Below are 24560 nucleotides of genomic sequence, written 5' to 3'. Positions count from 1 at the left end.
GTGATATACACATCTATGTGAGGAATTAGCTCAACATGCCCTACATCCTAATGCAGAACATGGTCCAAAATGGTAGAGGACAGCCATCTGGGTAACCTATGCTACAGGAAACTCCTAACCAAGGTGTTTGATATTTTGAGGTGGACTTCAAGGGGGAGGAATTAGTAGGACTGAATTCGGCAAATTTTTACTCTGCCTCCCTCAAGAAGATGAAGGTGAATCCTGACGAGGCTATCACCAAGTAAGAGAATGAAGAAGGGCACTAGGAGCCTATGGATGTGGAGGTGAATGTCAGGAATGTGCCAAAGAAAGAGGGGATCCCTCAACTATTCGATAGGGATTCTACACAACCACCACCTCACATGGAGTTTCCACTGGTGCCTCCCATGTACTACCCACCGCCTCTGATGGGTGCACATGGAGCTTCCTCACCTCACGAGCCATAGGAGTATGGGTGGAATGATGTGGTTGGTCGCCTAGATACCCTGAAAACTCTACTCCAAAGGATGGATGGATGCTTAAAATATTGGATGGGTGGGTTGGGTTTATCAGGAAATAGATGGGGGAGTGGGCCCCATTCTTCAAGCCAGTTACAGTGCCACCAACACCACCTCTGGAGAAGTGATACCAGGATGCCCATAGTTCCTAGGATTACCCCACTTTTTTATTTATATTCTAGTCTTCTAGGTTTTATATTTACTTATTAGTTATGCAACTTTTCTTTCCAGTTATGCTTTCTCTTTTGTTAGATGTATATTCTTCCTATTAATTTCTTTTTGTGAATTGATGTAAAAGTTTATGTACTTCAATTGTTCATCAATGAAACTAGTTTTTACATCTATCTAAGGCAGTTTCCTACTTTTGGTACTATTAGACTCTTGTTGGTTACTTAAAGTTTTTAAGTTTAGTTTTAATTCCCCAATAAGCCTAAAATCTGGCTAATTGTGGGTTAAGGTAGATCATCATGCTCTGATACCAAGCTATCACACCCACCTCTCATATGATGCTGGTGATGTGACTAGGACACTTAGCCCTGTCCTACAAGACTACCTAGATCTTTGAAGTAGTACCTAATCCTCATAATCCATAATAAGAATCAATCTAAAATCAATTTCAACAGAATAAAAATATCTATAAGCATGTCTCAAATACTAGGGAGGACTAAAAGAGATACCTTAATAGTTAAATAAATTTATCTCCAAAATTAATTACATGACATAAATATTATTTTATCAAAAGAACACATCACCCAAAAAAACACTGACCTTGGGTTGAGGCCTAGGCCCAGATCGGCCCTACCCAACCCAATCCTGATTTTAACTATGATTTACATAATATAATATATGGCTATCATCTTATCCTTTTATTCTAAATAATGAAATTTTGATCATTAAGTCTTATGGTCAGGTGTCCTAAACATCTATTATTGTGTCACATTTTATAATTTTAATAGTGTTATTGATTATTTGATCTATTGGTGCTTCTTTTTATTTTTATATTTTAATGTATAGGACTCTAATTGAAAAAACAGGGTCAATCAAGGTTAGCCCGACCTTAGCAAAGCCAATTAGGGCCAATCCTACCTAACCTTGCCCAATTACGGTCATTTAGGGTTGGGTGGATTGGCACGAGCCTAGCAGGGTTGAGCCTAGGCATAAACCCGACAGAGTTAGGCTGGGCTTGGTTTGAATTTTAGGGACCAAGGGTTAGGCTAGGGTCTTAAGAAATTCGGCCCAACCTGGCCTTGTTTTACCCCTAATCAACATCATGCTCCTCAACCTCTGGTGTCCATCGGTCACCACCATACTCGGCCGTAGAGGAGAATATATCATTGCTCTTAAGTACCATCATACATGTATCATTATCTAAAAAGGAGCACGAACGTAGTGTGAGTTTCACTAAGCTCAGTAAGGGATGGGGTTTATGCAAGCAAACACATATTTTCAATGATGCATATACAGTTTATTTTTTATTATTATCTACCTAGCAAGCAACTAAGTCAGGTATAAGGCTACTACAACACATTAGGCAATATCCATGGTCCTAGAATTGCCGCCAGTCACCCAATGATACAAACCCTAACTGCAGCTATCAGTGTCGAAATGTACTTCGATCACCAATAAAACCTTTGATAACTCCATCATGGTAGCCACAGTACTGGAGTTACCATCAGCTACATCGGGCTAAGTTTCGTCTCTGACAATAATCAAATTGTCCCATAAAAGTGGCATATCAGAAAGTCTCATCGAACCTACCACAGAGGGTTACCCAACATCTTACCCCTAGTGGCAAGGGATCGTGGCATAGGGTAATTATTCCTAACCAAAATAATATGCATGCCTTAAATAATGATACAATTAGTATGGTAATTGTAATACTGAAATCTCCATCGGACACACCACATTCCATTTCTAGGCCTAGCTCTAGCATACATCCAGTTGGTATTGCGTGTACGGTACCAAAATCATACATCTATCACACTACAACCTATGTCCAAGCCTAGCTCTCATGTAAACCCAATGTGTGATTCTTGCAATAATATGCCGATCACAGTATCAGAATTCCCCTTGGCCACACCGGATCCCAACCATACACAATCATATTTGCATCAACAGTTTATATACAAGCAATTGATATGATTGAAAGTAAAGCATAATGGTATTATAATTTAAAAGTGTGTGTATGATATGACATTCATCAATCTATAATTTAAAATACTCCAAAAAGAAGTCAGACCACCACTCATCTCGTCTAATGACTTGGTGGAGAAATTCCCAAAGATGAATGCCCAAAAAACGTCACACTAGGACTCATTTGAAGGTGATTGTCTTTGTTCTAATTACAAGTGTAATTGGTTCGAAAAAGTGTCTTAGAGGTTCCCTTAGAAGCTCCCTTAAAAATCTCTAAAACTTCCATATGGACAGTTTAGTAAGGTCTACCAGTAGATTTCTGATCTATATGTGGGTCCTACCGGTAACGTAAACAGAGAACAACCAATTTTACATCTTAGAAATTCCACCAGTAGATGTCATCGATAGATGCCTAATCTACCTATGGGGATCTACAGGTGACATAAATAGAGGTTGAAACATATCAGACCATCCATTAATAGATGGGCACCAATTCATAGTTGATCTACTAGTGACAGCCTAGAAAGTGTTATTTACCTCAGAGCTGAACACCTCAAGTCCAATGGCCATGTTTGGTTCTGTGAGGTTTGTAGAGGGTCTTCCCACATATCATTTAAGTCCATTTAGTCATGTTTTCACTTGACAAATCTTGAGCTACATCGATTCTTCGATCGAAACCCTAAATCCACATTGAGCTAAAAATGTTCTCATAGCTTAGGAAACACTTTTGGAGCTTGGGAAGGGTATGGGGGAGTGCAATATACACTACCCCGTCTAGCCAAAGTCATCGGGGTCAAGGTGTACCCCTCTAACCCGGCAAAACCCTAAAATCTAACCTACCCAAACCCAAATTAGAGAGGATAGGGAAGAGCTCCTTACCTTTGGAGGTACTAGCAACAACCAGGGGTGTCTGATCCTCTGTCCTCCCTTCTTCTTCTTCTCCTCCCTATCCCATGTTTTTTAGGGCTTGTGAAATGAGCTCACAAGCTCATCTCTCTATTTACAGTTAAAGCTCACTAGGGCCTTTTTTGCTTTTACAATGAGTTTTGCCAAAATGAGTTTACCTGCGAGTTGGGTCATGGGGATCCACCACCTTAAGCTCTAAGGTGTATGAATGAAGTAGATAGGTCCCACATGGTGTGTGGACTAGGACAAAGTAGTCACTTCTCATACGAGGTTCTACCATGCCAACAAGGTTAAATGAATGGTGTTCAATCACTTATCACCTAGGCTTAATAGGTCTAAATCCCTTCCAATTCGAGAGGCAACATCTGCACTGGCACGAGGGGTCATCCCGTCCCTCTTTATAGTAGATTGTTGTAATCCAGTAGTCACCGATGCTAACACTCTCTGGTGCATCACCTATTGTAAACATTTTAAAGTAGAGCATATTTGCATACAACTGTAACACTACGACTGTAACACTCTTTCCTTTATTCTCTATACTTCCTTTCCTATTTATTTATTTATTTTTATGTACAAATATACCACCTCATCAAGGCTGGCCAAAAATCCTCCCCTAGGAGGCTCTAAAATAAAAAAAGAATTCACATTCTAGCACTACGTGGGATTTAAACCTTAAACCTCCCCAACTAACTAGCTTCTTAACTAGTAGGTTAGGTACTTAGAAGCTGAGAAATCCAAAAATGAAATATAAGAGTCACAACAGATACACAAGTTATACTTAGGAAAATATTATTATTGCAACCATGCACCAACATTCAAAATTAACTAATATAAACTAGTATACCACTTCAAATTAATGTGATTGTGCAAAAAAAATTCAACTCTTCAATTAGTTGGTAGTATCGAAACTTTGACAAGGCGTGAAAAGTAAAAATTACCCCAATCATTTGGGCACGAGTATTACACTTACAGGTGGTGCTTGTACCCAGAACTCGCTCACATTCATATAAAACTTGGATGGACTATAGTAAAATTTCAATGCAAATAATTGGATTTTAAATTGGCCTATTATTAAAGGACAATTATGACTTAAAGGTGTCAATTTAGAATCAAAACTAAAATTGGCCATTTAAGACTGAATTGAAAGAAACTATTTTAGGAAGCGTGTGGTTCTGAGTTCAACTCCTCTTACCTCCTTGGGGCCACTCACACGAGGTGTTTAGTGTTCTTCATTGCTTTCAATGAAAGTTGAATGGTTCTTATTCAACCTCGATATGACAGGTCCATGCAGTTGTAGGGTTAGTATGGGCCCACAGGACTAGTTAGGCCGAATGCCTGGATACCCGTTATTAGCAAAAAAAAAAAAAAAAAGAAACTGTTCTAAGATTCAGTTTTGACTTTTTCATCCTTGGCCATTTTTGATTATCGACTATCCTTACTTCTTTTCTACAATTCTGCATTTTTGCTTTTTTCCTCTTTTGTGTCTAACTTCTTCAAGGCCAGCTTGAAATATTCCAAATCTTATTCAAATCAAAGATGAACAGAACAAAACGAATAAGCAAAACCGAATTACCAAGACTTCATACAAGAGAATGAAACCAAATATAGAAAACTGATTAGGAACTAGATAAAACTGAACCGATTTGATTCGATCTCAATTTGAGGTTATCACATATTGTATCGTGAACTAAATCGAAACCAAATCAAAAAATCAAATCAAACCGATTGACACCCTTCTATGTTGCTCCCGTTAAAGAAGTCATCAAGAGAGAAAGTGATTCAAGGGAACATGAGAGCTTCACCTCTTTGGAGTGGTCTCACTATTGCTTCACTAGTAGGCATTCAACGTCAGTGGCTTGAGATGGGACCAGAGTAAATGCAATTGGAGTTGATGCCAATGGAATCAGACACCGAGTGGTGGATCAAGAATTGTTCTTGGGTTTCAAGTTCTCTTCCCATTGCTGAAAGTCCTCCATAGTTAGAAACATGGGAACAAAAAAAAAAAAAAAAAAAAACACAATATACTCATCATATAAATTGATGAATTATTGCCTTAATACAAGCATCTAATATTCAAAACAACATCCAACATTAATGCATATATATTCACACCCATTATAACTTCCAAGACATATAATCCAACATCAATTTCAAATTCATAATAATAAAATCATGTCCAAAGTCTTGTTGAATAATTGGATTCGGCTATGATGTTGTTCATTGTTGTCAACATAGTCAACACACTCCCAGAGTGATGCATGTTTACTTGGACTTGAGAGTCATCACTTTAGAAACATTTTTCAGTAGATGTATCAGTTTGTAACTCAATTTAGGGTACATGCATTGAACTTGAGTTTGAAGATGATATCATGAGAATGTAGTCCTCCGAGTAAGCTTCCCATTGACAAAAGAATCAAGTCGATCGGACTCGGGAAGAGAAAGATATGGTCAATTGAATAGCCATTGTGTTCAACAAGTCTAATATCTTAGAAAACACTAAAAAGGGTGGAAGGGGGGATGCTAAATGTGTTTAAAAAGGAAATGTTGATTGTTTATTTATTTTTCCTATATTGCTGAGAAATAAATGGAAAAACATATTTAAAACAGTAAAAAAAAAAAAAAAATAACGCCATTTTAAATGTGGTTTTGCTAACTATGAGTCCTCCATTACCTTCTAAGGGATGTCAAAAGGGAAAACTGGCAGGCTTGGTTCTGATCCTGTTGGAAGAGGGGTTCAAGGGTCTAGAGGGGCCGTAGTCCTTTATCGATCATTATAATTAAGGGCCCACTTTGTTTTTGCTGTTTCTGTGTCTAGAAATAGTAGAAACGGAAAAACCATGCTAAGAAACAATTTTTGGAATTGCAAAAAGGTGTTTGAATTTTCTGTTTCTAGAAACGTTTTCAACAGTGTGATAGGGGATGCTCTCGGGTTCGAGAAGGCACGCTGTTGCAAGTATGTAGCTCACGAGTGAAAGCACGATGTTGGAGTTGCAAGTATGCTTCATGGAAATGAGCTTTAGAATGATGAAGACAGTCTACAAATGTGAGCTTCGCAAAACCAGGTTGAAGTCGGCCCTTCTGGGTAGGGAGAAGTTTCAACAATGGATTGGAGTTGGGGTAGGTTGAGTGAAGTATTAGGTTTTTTACAATTTTTGTCCCTCCCACTTGTTTTTAGAAACAGAAAAATAAATTTTACTTGTTTCTCCATTCCTGTTTCTAGACACAAAAATAGGCATAAATTTCTATTTCTATGTCGAAAAACAAGTGAAATGAAATAGAAAAATGAAACGATTTTTGACTGTTTTTGTTTCTGAGCACAGAAAAATGGAAAACATGTTTCTAGAAACAAAATCAAAAGGCCCTTAAGTGAATTCATCCTTTCTAGTGTAGCTTTTGGCAACCCAATTGTGAGCATGTCTTCACATATAACGGGGGGAAGAGTTCTCGAATGCCTAGCCAAGGCTTGTTTAGCCCACCAAACCACTTCCCCTTAGCACTCCACCCTTGCTTCATAGCACAACTGTTTATTCTCTTCGAGGTGTTGGCCTAACTAGGGTTTAGATTTGCTAAATGATCGAGACAAGTAATTGTTTATATATTTGGTCATCCCTTGGGCAGTGCCCATTAAAGCATCTGAGAAGTCTGCTTTAGGGAGGTGTCAATGAGCCAATTTTTCAAAACTCCAACCCAACCTTATGGTCTCTTAACTCAAGCCCAAGTCCACAACACTGTCGGGTTCAATCCGACCCAACCCACCCTGATTCACCCTAATTAGGCCGGACTGGGCCAGGTTGGCCCTGATTGACCATGGCAAGATGTGATATATATATATATATATATAGAAAGAACATTGCCCGCTTACGTTCCCCACGCCCAGACACACAGGAAGTGGAAGCGTGGGGAACACAAGTGGCTAGTGTTCTTCTTCCCAATATTTTTACACACATAGAAAGAGATAGACATAGTGTATATAGGATTGGGTTGGGCTGGCCTTGGGTTTCAAAATCCCAACCCAAGCACGCCCTGTGGGTTGAATAGTTCAGCTTAGTCCTTGTCCAAGCTCAAGGTGGGCTCAAGCGGGTTCAAGCTGGTAGGGTTTTTTTTGACACCCCCAGTCTGATTGATCAGAAACATAAAAACATGACTGTCTAGGCGCTCGACTGATCAGCTTGGTCGGTGATCGAGTCACCAAATTGAGACGAGGAGCTGTCTCACTTCCGCCAGCAAGTGGATGTTGGATGGTGGCCTCCTATGAAGAAAGTAATCTTGGTATGCAATGGAAGCTTTACATCAAGGGCACTAAATAATCGGCACCTGCATGGATTTTACAAGAATAACAATGGCAGGTATATTGTTGAAGGAACGAAATTTCATGCATTAAATGGAAGTTTTAGCTGTCAGATATGGGATTGAGCAAGCAATGATAATAAGATTCCAAGATCCAGAGAGGTCAGGATAGACAGTAAAGTTGTTGACCTTCTACAACCCACCATTCAGGACTGGTCTTCGATGATCTTCGATATCCTCGTTGATATGATGTCTAACTGTAACTATTTATCTTACAAAAAAAATAATAATAATAATAATAACTGCAACTGTCACATAATTATGGCATTCTAATGAATCATGATAGAAGTTAAATTTTTTTGAGAATTATAAGAGAGCTCAACACTGACAGTTAACCCAATACCTATAAACGATATGCCTTAATATTAAGGAAGGCCACTAAATTTGACAGGTTGGCCTATCAGCCCACGTGGCTAAACGAGATGAACATGATGGAAAGTATTCCAAGTACAGGCACAACAGAAACCAAAGCAACTAAAGAGTCAACGCTTTCTTCTCTCTCATTGCTCCCACAGTCCCGGTCATTTTCCTACTTACGGACACTTCTCGACCACCCCTTGCAACTTGAGGGTAAATGATCTGCATATTGTAACCAAAGATTTTTGTTTTCTTCTATTCTATAAAGGAGGGCAAATGTTCTGCATATTGGATAAGAAACATGAAGGAAACCAAGATACAAGAAACCTCCAGCCACAGCCAAATCAGAAGAAGTCCATTCAGTTAACAACAAAACCCAGTCATATTGAACACATTGGGAAGCTCTAATTTAAACTCGTTCTTAATGGTCAATTGTACTTCACGAAATGAAAATGAACGGCAAATTACTACAGAGAACTTTTGATAAACTTTGACGATTAGATCAACAATGAACAGCAGAGGCATGATAGAAAAGGACTACATTAAATGGACAACTAAATATAGTCAACTGAGACTGTCTTTCCAAGGAAAGATAAAGAGAGAGAATCCCAAAACTAGATGTATGTTAGATACATGAAGTTCACAAGATATTTCTTATGCAAAACACAATTTTTACATAAGTCTCCAAAGGAACTCTCACTGATACAGGCCTAGATTAGCTGCACAACAAAGGTCAAATAAAAGAAGTAGGACTGTATAACAGGATTTCATGACCATGGCCCTCATGAACAGTCTTGTCTGCTTCGATTTTTTGTGATTCTTCTCCACACCATCTTACTACAATGCAATAGGGTCAAGGCTGCCACAAAATAGAGGATAGGAATTCCAACAACACAACCACTGGATGAAAGATTAATCAGTGTCTGCAATGGAAGAAGAGGAAGTCAATAACAGTAATTGTGGGCTCAGGCAAACTATTTTACATGGTTAAACAGACTGATAAATAGTGATATGGATTTGTCGCATATTATTGGGGATGGAATGTTGTGGGGATGTGAATCCAGTGCATAGCGCACTGGTTGCAGCTTCTGCTGGTAGAGCATTTGTGGTCTTAGGGATCAACTCCTGTCACATGCATTCCCCCCTCCCCTCGTGTGTGTGAGTAAAGTCCCCTTGGGCAGTTCTATAGGAAAAAGAATGTTGTGGCGTCGAACTCAGACCCTTCAAAATGGTCCGTATATGGTATCATCCCTCAATGACAAAGGTCAGGTCTGGAAACCATCATGCTGTAAATCGATGTCTGTAACTTACTTTACAGACTGGGGAAGGCCGGAGGGGTTGGCTTCACCAATAATAAGATCAGGTAATTGGATTTGCACGATATTGTCTGTAGTTGTATCAAAACACATGCTTATAGAACACTTTCTCTTTATATTTAGTAGAAAAGCTCAAGCAAAACCCCAATTAGCATGCCATAAAGGAACCCATAAAAGCAGACAATATATTAAAAATAAGAATTGGTAGAAGTTATAACACTCTAGAACCCCCTAGAGTGGATAAGAACTCCTTGAACACAACAACAACAACAACCTAAGCCTTATCCAAACTTAATGGGGTCGGCTACATGGATCCAAACAAAACAAACTATTGAAAACTGAGGTCTAAACAGAAAAGGGGGAATAGATGATAAAAGAGGGATAGGACATGAGATGAGAAATGAGAAATGAGAAATGAATAATGAACAAAGACAAATGAAAGATGACTACAGAAAAATGAAAAATGAAAACGAAAGATGAAAATGAAAGGTGAAAGTAAGAGGAAAGAGGCACAACCCAACAAGTCAGGACAATCAGCTAAATGGGATCGGCTAGATGGATCCTAGCTCTCCAATAGGCTCAATCCGAAGACATACTTGGTACAAGACCCAAACTATGCATGTCATTTCTCACATTTTCTCTTTTAGCTCCTTCAATCGGAACCATGTCACTCCTTGTTGGAGTGTTCCTAGGCCTTCGTTGAATATGACCATACCATCTCAAATGACTTTCTCGGAACTTGTCATTGATCGGGGCAACTCCTATATCAGATTTAATATGATCATTCCTAACTTTATCCTTTCTAGTTTTTTCCACACATCCATCTTAACATCCTCATCTCTGCTACACATAGATTCCCAATATGACACTTCTTAACTACCCAAAATTCTGCCTCATACATCATATCTGGTCGTACAACAGTCCTATAGAACTTTCTTTTGAGCTTTAACGGGATACGTTGGTCACATAGTATTCCGATTGTTGCACCTCTCCACTTCACCCATCCCACTTTAATTCTCTGTGAAACATCATCCACTGTGTCACTGTATTTATTTATAATCGTTCCCAAATATCTAAAAGAGTCACTTTGCAGTATCTCTCTTCCCACAATTTTCACCATGTCATTATTCATTATAGTGTGACTAAAATTAAAAATCATATACTCCGTCTTCATTTTACTAATCTTGAAGCCTCTTTCTTCCAAGGTTGATTTCCATAGTTCTAACTTAGCGTTAATCCATGTCTTTGTCTCATCCACCAAGAAGATATCATCAGCGAAGAGCATACACCACGGGACCTCATCTTAAATGTTCTTGGTTAGCTCATCCATAATGAGCACAAATAGAAGAAGGGTTTAAGGCTGATCCCTGATGTAACCCAATCGTAATTGGGAATTCCTTGCCCTAACCCTCCACAAATGTCACACTAGTCACAATGCCCCTTATACATATCTTTAATTATCTCCACATATTTACTTGACACCACATTCTTCACTAGAACATGCTAAATTAAGTCTCTAGGGACTCTGTCATAGGTTTTTTCCAGGTCAATAAAGACTCTGTCATAGGTTTTTTCCAGGTCAATAAAGACCATATGGAGATGCTTCTTGATATCTCTATACCTTTCTATAAGCCTCCTCAATAGGTAAATAGCTTATGTCGTGGATCCACCTAACATAAAGCCAAATTGGTTCACCGAAATACGAGTCTCTCTTCTTAGGCGGGCCACAATAACCTCCTCTCAAAGTTTTGTAGTATGGCTAATGCGGGGCCGGTGGGCCCCAAAAAGATCCAACAAGGATGATTGTGGGCCCACTTAAGTACTTAGGAGCTAAAGACTAGAAACAGTGGTAACTCAATGGCAGGTTGTAAAAAAAGAAGAAAGAGAGGGTCATTAATATGGGAGGCAAAACAAAAGAAAGACTTTAGAAAAGGAGTGTAACGTATGAAAGGTAATGGGGTAATCTTGGAATGCTAAATACTTAGTGGCAGTGTGTAAATATAAAGGTAAAGGAAGGGTATTAATATGGCATGAAATAAAGGACTGCCACAAAAGACAAAATACTAAAGAAGAAAAAGTGTTAGGCAACGTATAAGGTAGGAGGGGGGGTATTATGGGAATAGGAAGCTTAAAGGATTAAATAGAATTAGAATAAAGAGAGCGGTATCAACGAGATATTAAAATGAAGTTAAAACAAACCCCACTTTATAAGGTTGCCTTCAACCTCATGACAGACATGGAAGGTCACGTTTTGAACACCAAGAAGAACTTGAACAGCAGCCCTTGGAATCTGCCTCAAAGAGCCGTAAATCTCCAGATTTGTGGTAGCCTAGGCCACCTGGGTCGACCCTACTAGCATAGCTCAAAGGAATCAGGCAAGATTAGGATTACAAGCTTTTGGACTTTAGGAGCAGCGGTAGTTGCACGTTCAGTTCTGTTGCAGGTGTTATTCCACATCACAGGAAGGCTTTTGGACTGGGGTTAGAGAGTTTACCTTGCCACGTAGAAGTGTCCATAGCCCAAGGTCTTAGATAAAGAGGGTTGAGACTTGGGGAGATTGGACAAATCTCTCTCAGATCTGCTGGTTCGGCAGAAGTTAACACAAGGAGGAGAAGAAGAAATAAAGAGAAAGAAAGATAGAGAAAGAAAGACAGTCGCAGGGGATAATAAGAAAGGGGGATGGGGGTGTCACGCTGGACAAGAAGTAAGAGAGGGAAGGGGAAAAGAAAAGATCTCAAAGGAGGGGGGGAAGGAAGACAGCCTCGCAGGGGGTTCCCAAAATCAATTCATTCTTCATTATCTCTGACTTGGGTTACATGCTTAATCTATAATAACTAAAATTAAAAACTTCCTAATCAAAGTCAAAGAATAAAATAAAATTCAAATCTACTAAAATCTAGACTAACAGAATTAGAAGCAAATAAGGACTCAAATAGGAAACTACCTTCCTGGAAACTACCTAAAATAAAATATTACAAATAAAATAAAATAAAATACTAGAATATTCCAATATCTTTGAACTCAAATCAGTAACTTTGATCCCAAATTGAATTTGATTTTGGGTATGGGTTATGGACCGGGTTTGGGTTGATCCATCGTAGCGCTGCAACATCAGTGGCTCAGAAGCTTTATGCTTCTATAGTTATTGTAGCTTTGGATATCACCATATTTTTGTAGACCGGTACTACAATGCTTCTCCTCCATTCATCTGGCATCTTCCTTGTGTTCAAAATCCTATTAAACAAATTGGTTAACTAATAAACCCCACAAACCCCCAGGGTTTTCCACACTTCAATTGGAATCTCAACTGGACCTCGTATCTTTCCAGCTTTCATCTTTCTTAATGCTTCTTTAACTTCTACCACACTAACCTTTTGAATATATCTATGACGTGTGGTATCTTGTTGAATAGTGCAATTTTCTGGGTCATTTTTATTTGAAATATCTCCATAGGTCACAATATATATTCATCCCATCTCTTCACAATGTCCTCATCCTTACCAACACTCTACCATCCTCACCTTCGATATGCCTCACTTAGTCGAACTCCTTGAACACCTTGGCATAAAATCCATTTTGTATAGCTTAAAGGAAACAAAATGGAGATAAACTGACTTACAGTGGTTGGTCATGGAGAGAAAACATGCATGCACTACAAAATTGTCCAAAAAACTATCCTCCTCCATAGTACAATTAATACTCAATGGAATAAAAACTAGTAACATTCTTAATCTCTAGTTCATCACAAATAAATTCACTCCAGAAGTAGACCTTTTGAGCTTGATATAAAATAAATAAATAAAATATGAAATAATTGAATAATCACAATACCAATTAATGAATTTTTCCTGTAATTTCCAATCGAACAGTTCGGGTGAATGAACATTTATCAAATGTTTGCAATCATTTTGTCAAGCTTAATTAAGGATGAAATTTATCAAAATATATCTGGAACTAGACCAGCGTTCGTGTACACCGATGACAAACATGAGGACAAGAAGATTTCAAAGCGTCATAGACATAAGAATGGCCACTAAATATAATTAAGTTGCAGACATTTACCACAATTCCAGCAATTAGATGAATGACAGGAACAAATATTTGATCTGTTTTATTGCCTTCTGCATATCCATTGAATGCTATGACCATTGAGAAGGTATGGATGGTACCAAACCCAAGAGAAATAAGTGCTGCCATGGAGAAGATAGATCTGTCAAATACGAAATCCAAAATTCATAGGAATATAGGAAAGATACACAACAATTGTGATTCATAACTAAATATAGCCACTTCAACATCAAGATAGATTTATAAGGTCAAAAAATAAATATTCAGGATAAGCTGTTCAATTCCTCTACAAATATATAGCAGGAGATGAGTTATTTTTCTCTAATGAACTTGATTTTTTAAGCATTTCGAAGAGATTGTAATACATAGAATTTTTAATCCAATGGTATCAAAATGATATGTATTGAAATTTAAAATCTGAGGCATTAATTGTTATTTTTTTCCTATTTTCATTCACCCAAAAAAAAAAAAAAAAAATCCGAGGCATTATGAGAACTAAACCACCGTCAACCCACATACGCGGCTCCATCATTGAAGCCATGCCTTGACAGTCACTTTTTCCAGCCCCATAGAGGGCTACTCTGGTCAAAACAACCATTGGACGGAAAGCCCCCTCCCCCCTTCCCTTTGTTTAATCTCATGCGAAGTTGGGTCTTGCCTACATTGTAAGGTCCACCATGTTAGGACTATTATGCTTGTATTTTTAATGCTTTAAACTCAAGTTGCCTCAAAATTGCTGAAATTAAATTTCCAAAGTTTTGTACCTCCACGTGGGAAAATTGGATGTGCTAAATTTACCCAGAGTGAGAGTTATGACATGGACAAGTCCATAATATTTTTTTTTTCTTTTAAGGAGTAAGAAAACAATTATTGATATAGAAATTATACAGTAAATAAAGAGACAACAACAACTTCAGCACAAATGACCAAAAGCCAGAACACATGGAAAGCTCTAAGCCCTATAACTGAAAAGAATGCCAATTCAAAGAGGAAAATCATCCTCAAAACCACAATCCCTTGTTTTGTCAAATCATCAGCCACCTCATTAGCACTCCTTGTATTCCATTGAGAACAAACTTGCATTTGAGAGGCTAAGAACTGGAAAATTTAAGCATTAGGGGACCTGAGAATTCAGCAAGAAGAGAAGATGGGCCTATTGTTTTGGGCATAGCTGTCATGGCGTCGCTAAGGCGGAGATTTGGCGTCCTGGAGGAAAAAGAAGTTCATGGCAGTGCTACGATTTACATGACTCACAAATGGCGGTCGCCATTGGCTGATAGGTGTCGCTATGGCACCGCCATGGATGCCAGGTCAAGCCTGATTCACTAGGCGGTCGATTTTTTTATAAAATGCAGGGTGATTTTGATAGGGCTATGTTGATTTTTGATGATTTGATATTACCTAATATTGGTTTTATATGTTATAGGGTATATATTGTTGGCCTGTAACATGCTAAATAACTTTAAAAAATAGGAAAAATAAAAAATGGCACATGGGCGATTTGACCACCATGGCAACGCCATAACCGGCGATTCATCGCCAAATTGATTAGCCACCCCTCCACCGCCTTGGATCGATTTGACACCGTGACAACTATGGTTTTGGGTTTGGTTCAGTTTCTTGGGTCAAACTGAACCTATGCTTCAAGATTGGGTCAAGTTAGACTTAATTTCAAATCCCCAATGGGTTATATGGGTTATGCGCTGAATATTTTGGGGTTTTCTATTGTAATAGGCCACTTCTATAAAGCCCAAATACTAGGGATTTAAGGTGCATACAAGATTAAGTGGTTAGTTTCTATTTTGAAGAAAGACATAAGTTGTAAGGGATTCCTCCGAGCATACGTAGAGGTTTTCTATTTTATTGGTCATCACTCCCATTGGTTCTTTGAATACAGTTATCAGTTTGTTTTCAGAAATCCCTGTGCCTTAGACTGAACTGCTATTCTGACCTCCTAATTCTGTTGCAGTTTGGATCTCACCTATTAGATTGTTTCTGCACTGTCCTTCCTTAGTTTCTATTTCTAGATCGGGACTAGAAAGCCAAAGCGATTAATCGAGTTCAGTTCCCCTTATTTGGAGAAGAGATCGGAACTTTATGCTGCTAAGAGAATTCTCATTCTATGTTAAACAACAAGACATTCAGGCTCACATGGGTTTGCATTGACTCCTAGATTGGGAATTGTCTTCATAGAGATGTGAGATGGATGCTGCTAAAGGTGGAAGAAGAAATCATCCTGGTCCAAGATTGAAGTCAGATATCTTTAAGGGTATAAGTCATTCGGAGATATCTAAGCTGACCGATGAGTGTAATTGTAAGATCAAAAGAGACCAACTCTTGTTGCTATTTTCTGAATTTTCTTACTGTAAGGCCAAGTCAAAAGACCTAAACCCAGGCAGGATCATTATGCTAAACCCAGGCAGGATCATTATGTAACTCCAAAACAGTAGGTAAATAATCCCTCACAAAGGTACAGCAAATCAGAACAATATACCCTAGCCGCAGGCCACAATATAGGGTAAATCTGAGAAAATTATCTAACACCAGATCTCATGCCTCAAACAGAAATAAGGACAGAGATTACCAACGAATAATGAAGGCCATTATATGAGCTGAATCTCAGAAAATCAGACTGTTATGATGGCTGAAACAAAATCTGAGACAATTCTTGAATTAGAGCAGAATCTGAGACTTTTATGACTTGTGATGACTGATCCTCTTTTCTTCCATTACTGGCTGAACACATTAGACGACTACTTCAGATGGTTCCAAATGTCAGAGGAGAGGAAGATTCAACTTGCCAGCACCAAACTCACGGGAGCTGCTAAGGATTGGTGGAAGCTGAGGAGAATAAGCTTATCCAGAGACGAAGGGAGCCCTGTACTTGGGAGGAGTTTAAGGTGATACCTTCTAGCAACTTATCGACGTCTCTATGATTTCTAAACACTCTTCGACAAGGTAAAGACCGTGGAGGAATATATTGATAAGTTTAATGATTTGTTATCACGTACAAGTGCCTATAATGAGGATGAGGAGTTGATAATGTCTCGATTCAAATTAGGCCTAAGACATGACCTCTGAGACAAAATTGGTGTGGTTGAACTTACATCCTTCATTGCATGCATTGATAAAGCTTTGGAGGCGGAGGACTTGCTCAAGTCAGCCCCTCGATGTCCCTTCCCACCAGTTGTTGATTCTAGGGTCAATGTGGCTAACAACAGGACAACCAATGTTCCCAACAAAGTTCCACCAGCCACCATGGAAAAGGGTAAAGCACCTATGACTAATGAAGAAGGAGAAATCAAGTGCTTCCATTGTAGAGGCTATGGATACTTCTGACCCTATCGACAGAACACCAACTCCATCATTGCAGCACTTGAAGCCAATCCAAAGATGCAAGTATGTGAACCACAACCCCATGATGATTGAGATGCCCATACCACCACCGAAGGCAATGAGGATGGTGCTGGAAAAGAAGGTGAGACAAATGAGCGTGGTGTCTACACTTTAGACGCAATTGCCAACATTGATGACGATGCAAGTACTGAACAGGACCTTGAAGAGCCCAAGCTTGAAGAAGATAAAGTAGAAGACGACCCTATGGACACATCTTAAGACGGAAGTTGAACCCATGGAATTCGTCATCTCCTTAAAGTACCTTGAAGAACATCAACTGTGCCTTTACAACTACATCCATGTGCTCAAGGAGCTGCCTGAAGTTTTCTATGGGTTGATGATGGGAGTGCACCACGTGAGTATCTTCCTAATAATTTATAAAATTTGAGGGCAGATTTTTTGTAAGAGGGGGAGAGTTGACGTAGATGGACTCAGCCACTCAAAGAACCAGTCTAGATCTGGCCTATTCTGGGCTAGCTATTCAGCCAGGTTTCCAGCCCTCTTGGGGTCATTGAACCAGTTCCTATGCAGCCCCAATCAGCCCCCGATAGAGCTTCTAGAAGCTCCCCTATTTGGCACCATTGATCCAGCTGTCCAGCACTCCAAGTCCCAATATTTTGTTTCTATTCTTGGATCCCTCCACGGCAAGGTATTCTCCTCCATTGACAGTATCTTTTCTCAGCCAAGTTTTGTCCCATGAAGATCTTCTAGAAGCCCCATACAGCTGTCCGCAACTGTAGGGAGAAAGGAGCTCCAAGATTGGAACCCAAGCAACCATTGAATTATTTCGTTATCCTAGGATTTAGTTGCCATTTTTATAACTTAGGCTAGTTTACTTTTATGTTCACTTGTTATCTCCAACTTATTCTTTCTTAGTTTGCAAGTTAGAGTTCAGGTTAAAAAGTTTATTTCCAGCTTTAGTTTCCTAAGTTTCCTTTTTTGAATTCAGCAATGTAAGCCTATAAAGAGGCACTCATCAATTGTAATTGTTGGAATATATGAGATAAAATGTAGGGAATGTAAGAGAGCAAAAGAACAAGAGAAGGGAGAGGTGAGATGAGATGAGAGAAGGTTGAAGGAGAAGGGAGAACAAGAGAGATGGTAGAATGTTTTGTTTAGATAAAATATTCTCTACCACATTTATATTACTTCACTAACAATATAAGGAATTACATACACCTCCCCAGGGAGGTAAAAGAGAAAAACAGAAAATAAAATAACAGACAAGAATATAACAAACCTGTTTCTAAAGTAACCTTATTACATAAATTTTAACACTCCCCTTCAAGCTCGAGAATAAATATCATGCATTCCCAACTTGCATACAAGTGTACTAAACTGGTGACAGATGAGCCCTTCGGTGAAGATGTCTATTAATTGATCATTTGTCCTAACAAAAGGAGTGCAAATGTAACCTGAAAATCCATCTTCTTCTTGATGAAGTGTCAGTCCACTTCAATGTGCTTTGTCCTGTCATGTTGCACCGGATTATGAGCAATGCTTATAGCTGCCTTGTTATCACAGTAGAGTCTCATAGGCCCTTCAGTGTCAAAGCCCAGCTCTTGAACCAACTATCTCAACCATATAAGTTCACAAACTCCATGAGCCATTGCCCTAAATTCTGCCTCTGCACTTGACCTAGCCACAACAGGCTCTTTTTTGTTCCTCCATGTGACCAAATTGCTACCCACAAATGTGTAATAGCCTAATGGAGACCATCTGTTAGAGATGGATCTAGCCCAATCAGCATTTGTGTAGCTTTCTCTTCTCAAGTGGTTGCTCCTGGCGTACAATAGTCCTTTCCTTGGAGAGGACTTCAAATATCTGAGGATGCAATATACAGCATCCAAGTGCCCATTCTTGGGAGCATGCATAAACTAGCTCGCCACTCATACTGCATAAATAATGTCTAGGCAAGTCAAAGACCGATAGATCAGCTTCTCCAATAGCCTCTGGTATTTCCCTACAACAAGGGAAGGACCACAATCCTCTCCTAGCTTGTGATTCTGCCTAATAGGGGAACTTGCAGGTTTACAACTTAACATCCCTGTTTCTTAAGACTAGCGCAAGTCGTGAGACTCCTCCCATAGGGTATTCTAGTCCTTTAAGGAGTTAGCAGTTAGTTTAGTTTTCGATTTTTTCTCTCCTAATCCTGGTAGGACATATGTAATAGCTACTATATTTAATGAATGAAGGAGGGCAGTCCCAACCTCATTGATTGGGACTCCCTTTGCTCTCTCTCTCTCTACATGGTATCAAAGCCTTGATCTCTAAAGGAGAAATCGATCAAAGCTCATCTCTTCCTTATCAGTAACAACCTCTCTTCTCCAACTAGGGTTGTTACAGGTTCTTCTCAAAGGGTCCACGATTACTTAGAGGGGTGGTTTCATCCCCTAACTTGCTGAATTTTTAATGAAGGATTGATTGACTGTGATCAATCATATGTTATGTAAGTATTCACTCATAGTGATTGTTGGTTGGGTTTTTATGATTTGAAGATTGAAGCGTTCAAGGATTGGAAGAATCGACCAAAGCTGTCAAGGTTTTGACTATACATCAAATCAATCAACAAGTCATCGTAATCTTAACGAGTAGCTAAATTTTATTTTATTTTATTTTTTTATTTTGAGCAGATATCCTATTGATTATTGATGAAAGAGACAAGAATTTGATCATCATAAGAGAGAGAGAGAGAGAGAGAGAGAGAGAGAGAGAGAGAGAGACCATCTTTCTTTTTCAATTGAAATCATCAATGATTTTAAAGCAGATAGATAAAAAAAAAAACCCGTTGCCAATTTATTTTTTTGTTGGATAGAAAAGGCCGACGTAAGGTAAAAGTCAAGTTTAAGTTGTTATTCTTTCATTTTATTTTAGCAAATCAGAATCACCAAAATCGATTTTGGTCATATCTCTGTACTCTTGTCACAGTTTGGAAACCCTTTGGAGGCTTTCTTCAACAACTTATTAAGGACATATTGTCTAATTTGTAGCATCCAACCTAAACACAACCACCGGCGTAGTCGGTGCCAAGGAACTCACAATAGAAAGGACATGACGTCATTGCACCAGTTTTGGCATGGTTAGATCTATAATTTTACCACCCGCATAACTTAGGGTAGCATGGAAATAGAGATTTTATCATTTTTCCATCATATTATCAATATTATGCTGAATTACAGAAATAACTGCCTATGGAAGTATGGTCACCGAGATTGATTAAATCAGTATCCATCGCTTCTTGTATTGCAATTGTATGCTCAACCTCCTTAAGTAATTCCAGTGGTCCATCCAATGTTAATACTTGTTGTATATTGTCCAGAAATTGATTGGTTTCAACTTCTTTTTGAGGACTTAACATATATTCAGCATCAAAATTAGTACAGAATAATCCTCTCCCATCAGTTGCTTTGGTAGTATAATGAAAGAGAATTTATTGAGTTTTTCTTCGTAATTGTAATAAAGCAGCAGTCCAGACTTGTGTACCGTGACTGTCTTGGATTGTTTCTAAAGAAACATCTTCGTCAATATTGGGTGGTCCAATATATGAATCTTTCTCTTTCACACTAACCAAGGGAAGAATAGATTTCAAAAACCAAACCAAGGCAAAAACGCCAATTTTTTATTGTATGATAGATCATAGTTTTGATAATCATAGAGAGTTGATCAATTAATCCTGTGTCTTCTGTTTGAAACACAAGTCTTCCATACAAACCCCATTCAATGGTGTGCATATCCTAGGGTTCAGAGTTAGGATAAAAAAAAAGTTCTTCAGAGTTTAGATAATTATTTTGAAAAAAACAAGGCTTTCAGATACTTTTGTAGTATCTGTTTGAAATATAAATAATTACCCTCTTCACATATGTTCTTGATAATTTGAAAGCATTCCCTGGGTAGGAGATGTCTTGCTTTTTCATAAAGACAATTTTTTCTAATTTTATGAAAAATTAGTTTATCGTGAAAATTTATCAGATAATCGAAAAGCTTGAGAGCTTCAGTTACAGAGACTGCGGCTCCCTTTCGCTAAGCCTTCTGTAAGATAGCTAAAAAAAAAAAAACCTGATCTCAGTATCAAGGCTATGGATCAGTGCGGACTACCGCCGATCTATAGTAGATCATCTCACCTATCTACTAAGGTACAACATCCGTTGTTAGCCTCCGACTTGTGGACGGCAACAAGTATCTATGTATTAAGGATATTATCATGGGTTTTATTTCTATTCATTTATGTATTAAGTGTGTATGCTTATTTGTTCTGTGTAAGTTTAATTTTTTAAGTGTGTCTGTGTTTAATTACATGATTGTGTAAAAAAATAAATAAAAACAAAAAAAGAGTGTTTGTACAGGATTGATTTTCTGATTGTGGTCTTCTTTTCCATTTGTAAAACAAAGCCCACACATCTTTTGCATCTGCGTTTTTCTGTTCAGGCAGAGTGGCCATTAGTGAGCATTGTGCTGCAGATTTATAAGAAAGGGACGGTTTTAGGCACCAGTTTTATAGATAGTGAAGAAATCTACAATGAATCCAAATACCTTTCCTTGTGCATCACAACTTCAAGATAAATATGTTCATACATATCATGCAGAAGCTACCCTAAGTTCTATTAGTAGTACTTTAAATAGTTTAATGGATTTTTCTTTTTTCTCTTTAATCAACTAAATGAAAAAATAGAAAAAATGGAAATCCAATTGGATAAGGTACCACCTTATCCTTCTAGATCAAATTTCTTATGTATTTCTATGGTTTCTGACTCGACAAGACCCCTTCTTACGAATCTGATTGTCCTTACTATAAGGAAATATTAGATCATTGGAAAACTAGATATAAATATAAAAAATATTCTAATCCAATTGAACAATCTAAATTGTTAGAAATGATGCAAACCTTTTATACAGAACATTAATCTGTATTTCAAGGTCATCAATACATGTTGTTCAGTGATGACTCGAACAGCGACGAAGACAACATACATATGAATTCGGACCATACACATTCGGATCCGAAAACAGAGGGAACCTCATCTTCTGATGAAAAACGAGAACCAGACTCATCACAACTAGTGTCTAGTTCTGGGAGGAAGAGAAGAATCCCTTCTCATCAAGACCATCTAGAAAAAGGCCCAGATTTTGCTCCTCAACAACGTAGCAGAACAAATTTTGGTGAAGATCTCTTAACCTTTGAAACAAAAGAAGAAGAGCAAGCACCAACTCCTACCTAATACAGAATCGACGATCTTAACAAAAGAAATGTCGCTTCAGGAGGAACATATTTTGACCTCATACATGTTCTTTTTAAAGACTATGAAACTGCTATTGACGAATGGGCTCAAACATTCACAGTAGTGATTTCAAATCATAAAACTACTCGGTCTAAAGAAAGATTTCTAGATTATATTGCAGGAACCTTACAAGGAGACGTTCGGTAGTTTCTTAGAAAATACCAAGTAACAGAGGCAGGAAAAGCTAAAAGAGCTGAATTAACAGATAATTTTAAGTCGTTTGAACAAATTTTAACAGAATTTGTCAAATTACTTAAAATTGAATTCTGTGGTCTCCGAACAACGGATACATATATAGATGATGTAAATTTTAATTTAACAAAATTAAAATTACATGATATGAATTACTTTGAACCATTTGCTAAACAATTTAATCACTATTACCAGTTATTAAATGCAGATAAATCTCCTCAGTGGTTAGAGCAATTAACCCCCACCTAGTGACGAATTGTGTATTAAAACCTATCCAGAATTTCTCACCAACACAGGTGGTACAGATTCCCTAGGTAATTGAATTGCTTTTAGACAAATCTTAGATCATTGCTTAAAGGTTAAAGCAGCCAAAGCAATTAAACATAAGATAAGTCATTCCTTGTGTAACAAATAGTATGTTTCTGAATATGAGTTTGGGAAACCACAATCTCATATGAAACCAAGGAAGAAATATAAAAACACTAAACGATTTAAGTGGAAAAAATGGAACCCTTGGAAAAATAATAGAAAAATTATAAAACAAGACGTTTTGTCCGAAGAAAACCTTTGGTTTCCAAACCATCTCAACAACGAACTAAGAAAGATTGTAGATGTTTTATTTGTAATGATTTAGATCATTTTTCTAATGAATGTCCTAAGCAGAAATCTAATCATAAGAAGATGATAAGATTTATTGAACAAAAAAATTTTGAAAGTCTATGGTTATGAAATATTTGCCTCTAAAGAAATCCTGTATGAGTTAAATAGTACATCTGAATCCTCTTGTTCCAATTCAGATACTGAATATGTTTTTATGATGCATAACACTCCATCTACTTCTAATCCAAAAGAAGATGAAGTTGACCACATTCAGCAAGTTGCACACCGGGAACAAGCTACTGTATCACTTTCCGATTTCGGTCAAGAAGATATTTCTATTGATTTATCAAATGCTGTCTCTTTATGAAAAACATAAGAAGATTTCTTATGATGAAATATACAAAATATCTTCTAAATTAAATTTTTGGTCTACTCGTTCCTTTGATCAAGCTAGTGGAAACATCACTACTTAAGGAACTGATGAAAACACATTAGAATTTCCTATTTTTAATAAAGACCAAATTAAGTGGTCACAGAAAAAAACATTCTCAGCTAAGATATATTCATGTAGGTTTAATCCAAATTGAAATAACAGCTTTATTTCGGCAAGGATTGGTCCCAATTGTGGCTGCTGTTTTTGATAAACAATTCATTTCTAATCCTGTGAAAGCTCTCATAGGAGGAATGGAATCCAATATGGTGTTAGGCCATAAATGGTTTAAAATAAAGCCAAACTATTTTATCTCTATCACAAATCCAAATATTTGTGATTCAGTTGTCCTTAGATCAAAACCTAAAACATGGGCATGAGATCAGATAGCCATAATCTTGCTATTTCATGGCGCTGTCTCCATGAATTAACCAATTTAACTTATACTAAGTTAAATCCAACAGATAAACGATCTGTGGAAATTTTCGAACCAAAAAGCATTCGAAAATGAATTACAACCAAGATTGCTTAACTAGACTGACTTGAGACTCCCTCAAGATTGGCTCCTTTCAGACATCCTCCCACAGTCAAATCCTAAGCTTGAACCCCAGACTTTTGAATTTTTTAGCATCAGGAAATAATTTATAATTTAAAAGAAGACCATCTACTTCCCTTCATTCTGGTGAATCTTCTACTTCCTCTATACCTCAGAGAAGATCTGTATCAGATTTTCCTATGGCCTCCTTTTATAAAGGATATGATCACATGGCTTCAGATACACAGTCTGAAGAATAAAAAATGATTTCATATCAGAGATATTCAATAAATAATGAAGATATGACATTACCCTTAATCAAGGTAATAAATTTATTTATGTAAAAGGCGCCTTCAAATTCCCACAAATTGAAGAATATAGCTTAGATATTCTAATGGACATAGGCGCAACCAATGCTGTTTGTCAACGAAATGCAATTCCTGAATACTTTTGCACAAAAATGGAAAAGTCAGTTTATGTCCAAGGAGTTACTTCAAAGTATAAAGC

At 37.8% G+C, this 24560-nt stretch overlaps 1 protein-coding gene across 4 annotated transcripts in view; it reads right to left on the bottom strand.

The window, feature by feature from the left end:
• Positions 1–5129: 5129 nt before the first annotated feature.
• The window catches only part of LOC122089469 (gamma-secretase subunit APH1-like), a 51198-nt gene continuing 31767 nt past the window's right edge, over positions 5130–24560 (bottom strand). The window contains exons 5-6 of one of the 4 annotated variants that reach the window (XM_042659225.1): positions 13619–13746; positions 5130–5506 (exon numbers count right to left, since the gene is read on the bottom strand). In XM_042659225.1, coding sequence (XP_042515159.1) covers positions 5459–5506; positions 13619–13746 — 176 coding nt within the window. In that variant the 3' untranslated portion in view covers positions 5130–5458. Of the gene's footprint in view, positions 5507–7992; positions 8463–8764; positions 9164–13618; positions 13747–24560 lie in introns of those variants that run through there. The other 3 variants (XM_042659226.1, XM_042659224.1, XM_042659223.1) reach the window with 3 other exon arrangements.

This window comes from Macadamia integrifolia, chromosome 9 (assembly GCF_013358625.1).
Source record: "Macadamia integrifolia cultivar HAES 741 chromosome 9, SCU_Mint_v3, whole genome shotgun sequence".
Taxonomy (NCBI): domain Eukaryota; kingdom Viridiplantae; phylum Streptophyta; class Magnoliopsida; order Proteales; family Proteaceae; genus Macadamia; species Macadamia integrifolia.
Note: the sequence above shows the minus strand (reverse complement) of the source record. Positions and strands in the feature narration are given on the sequence as shown.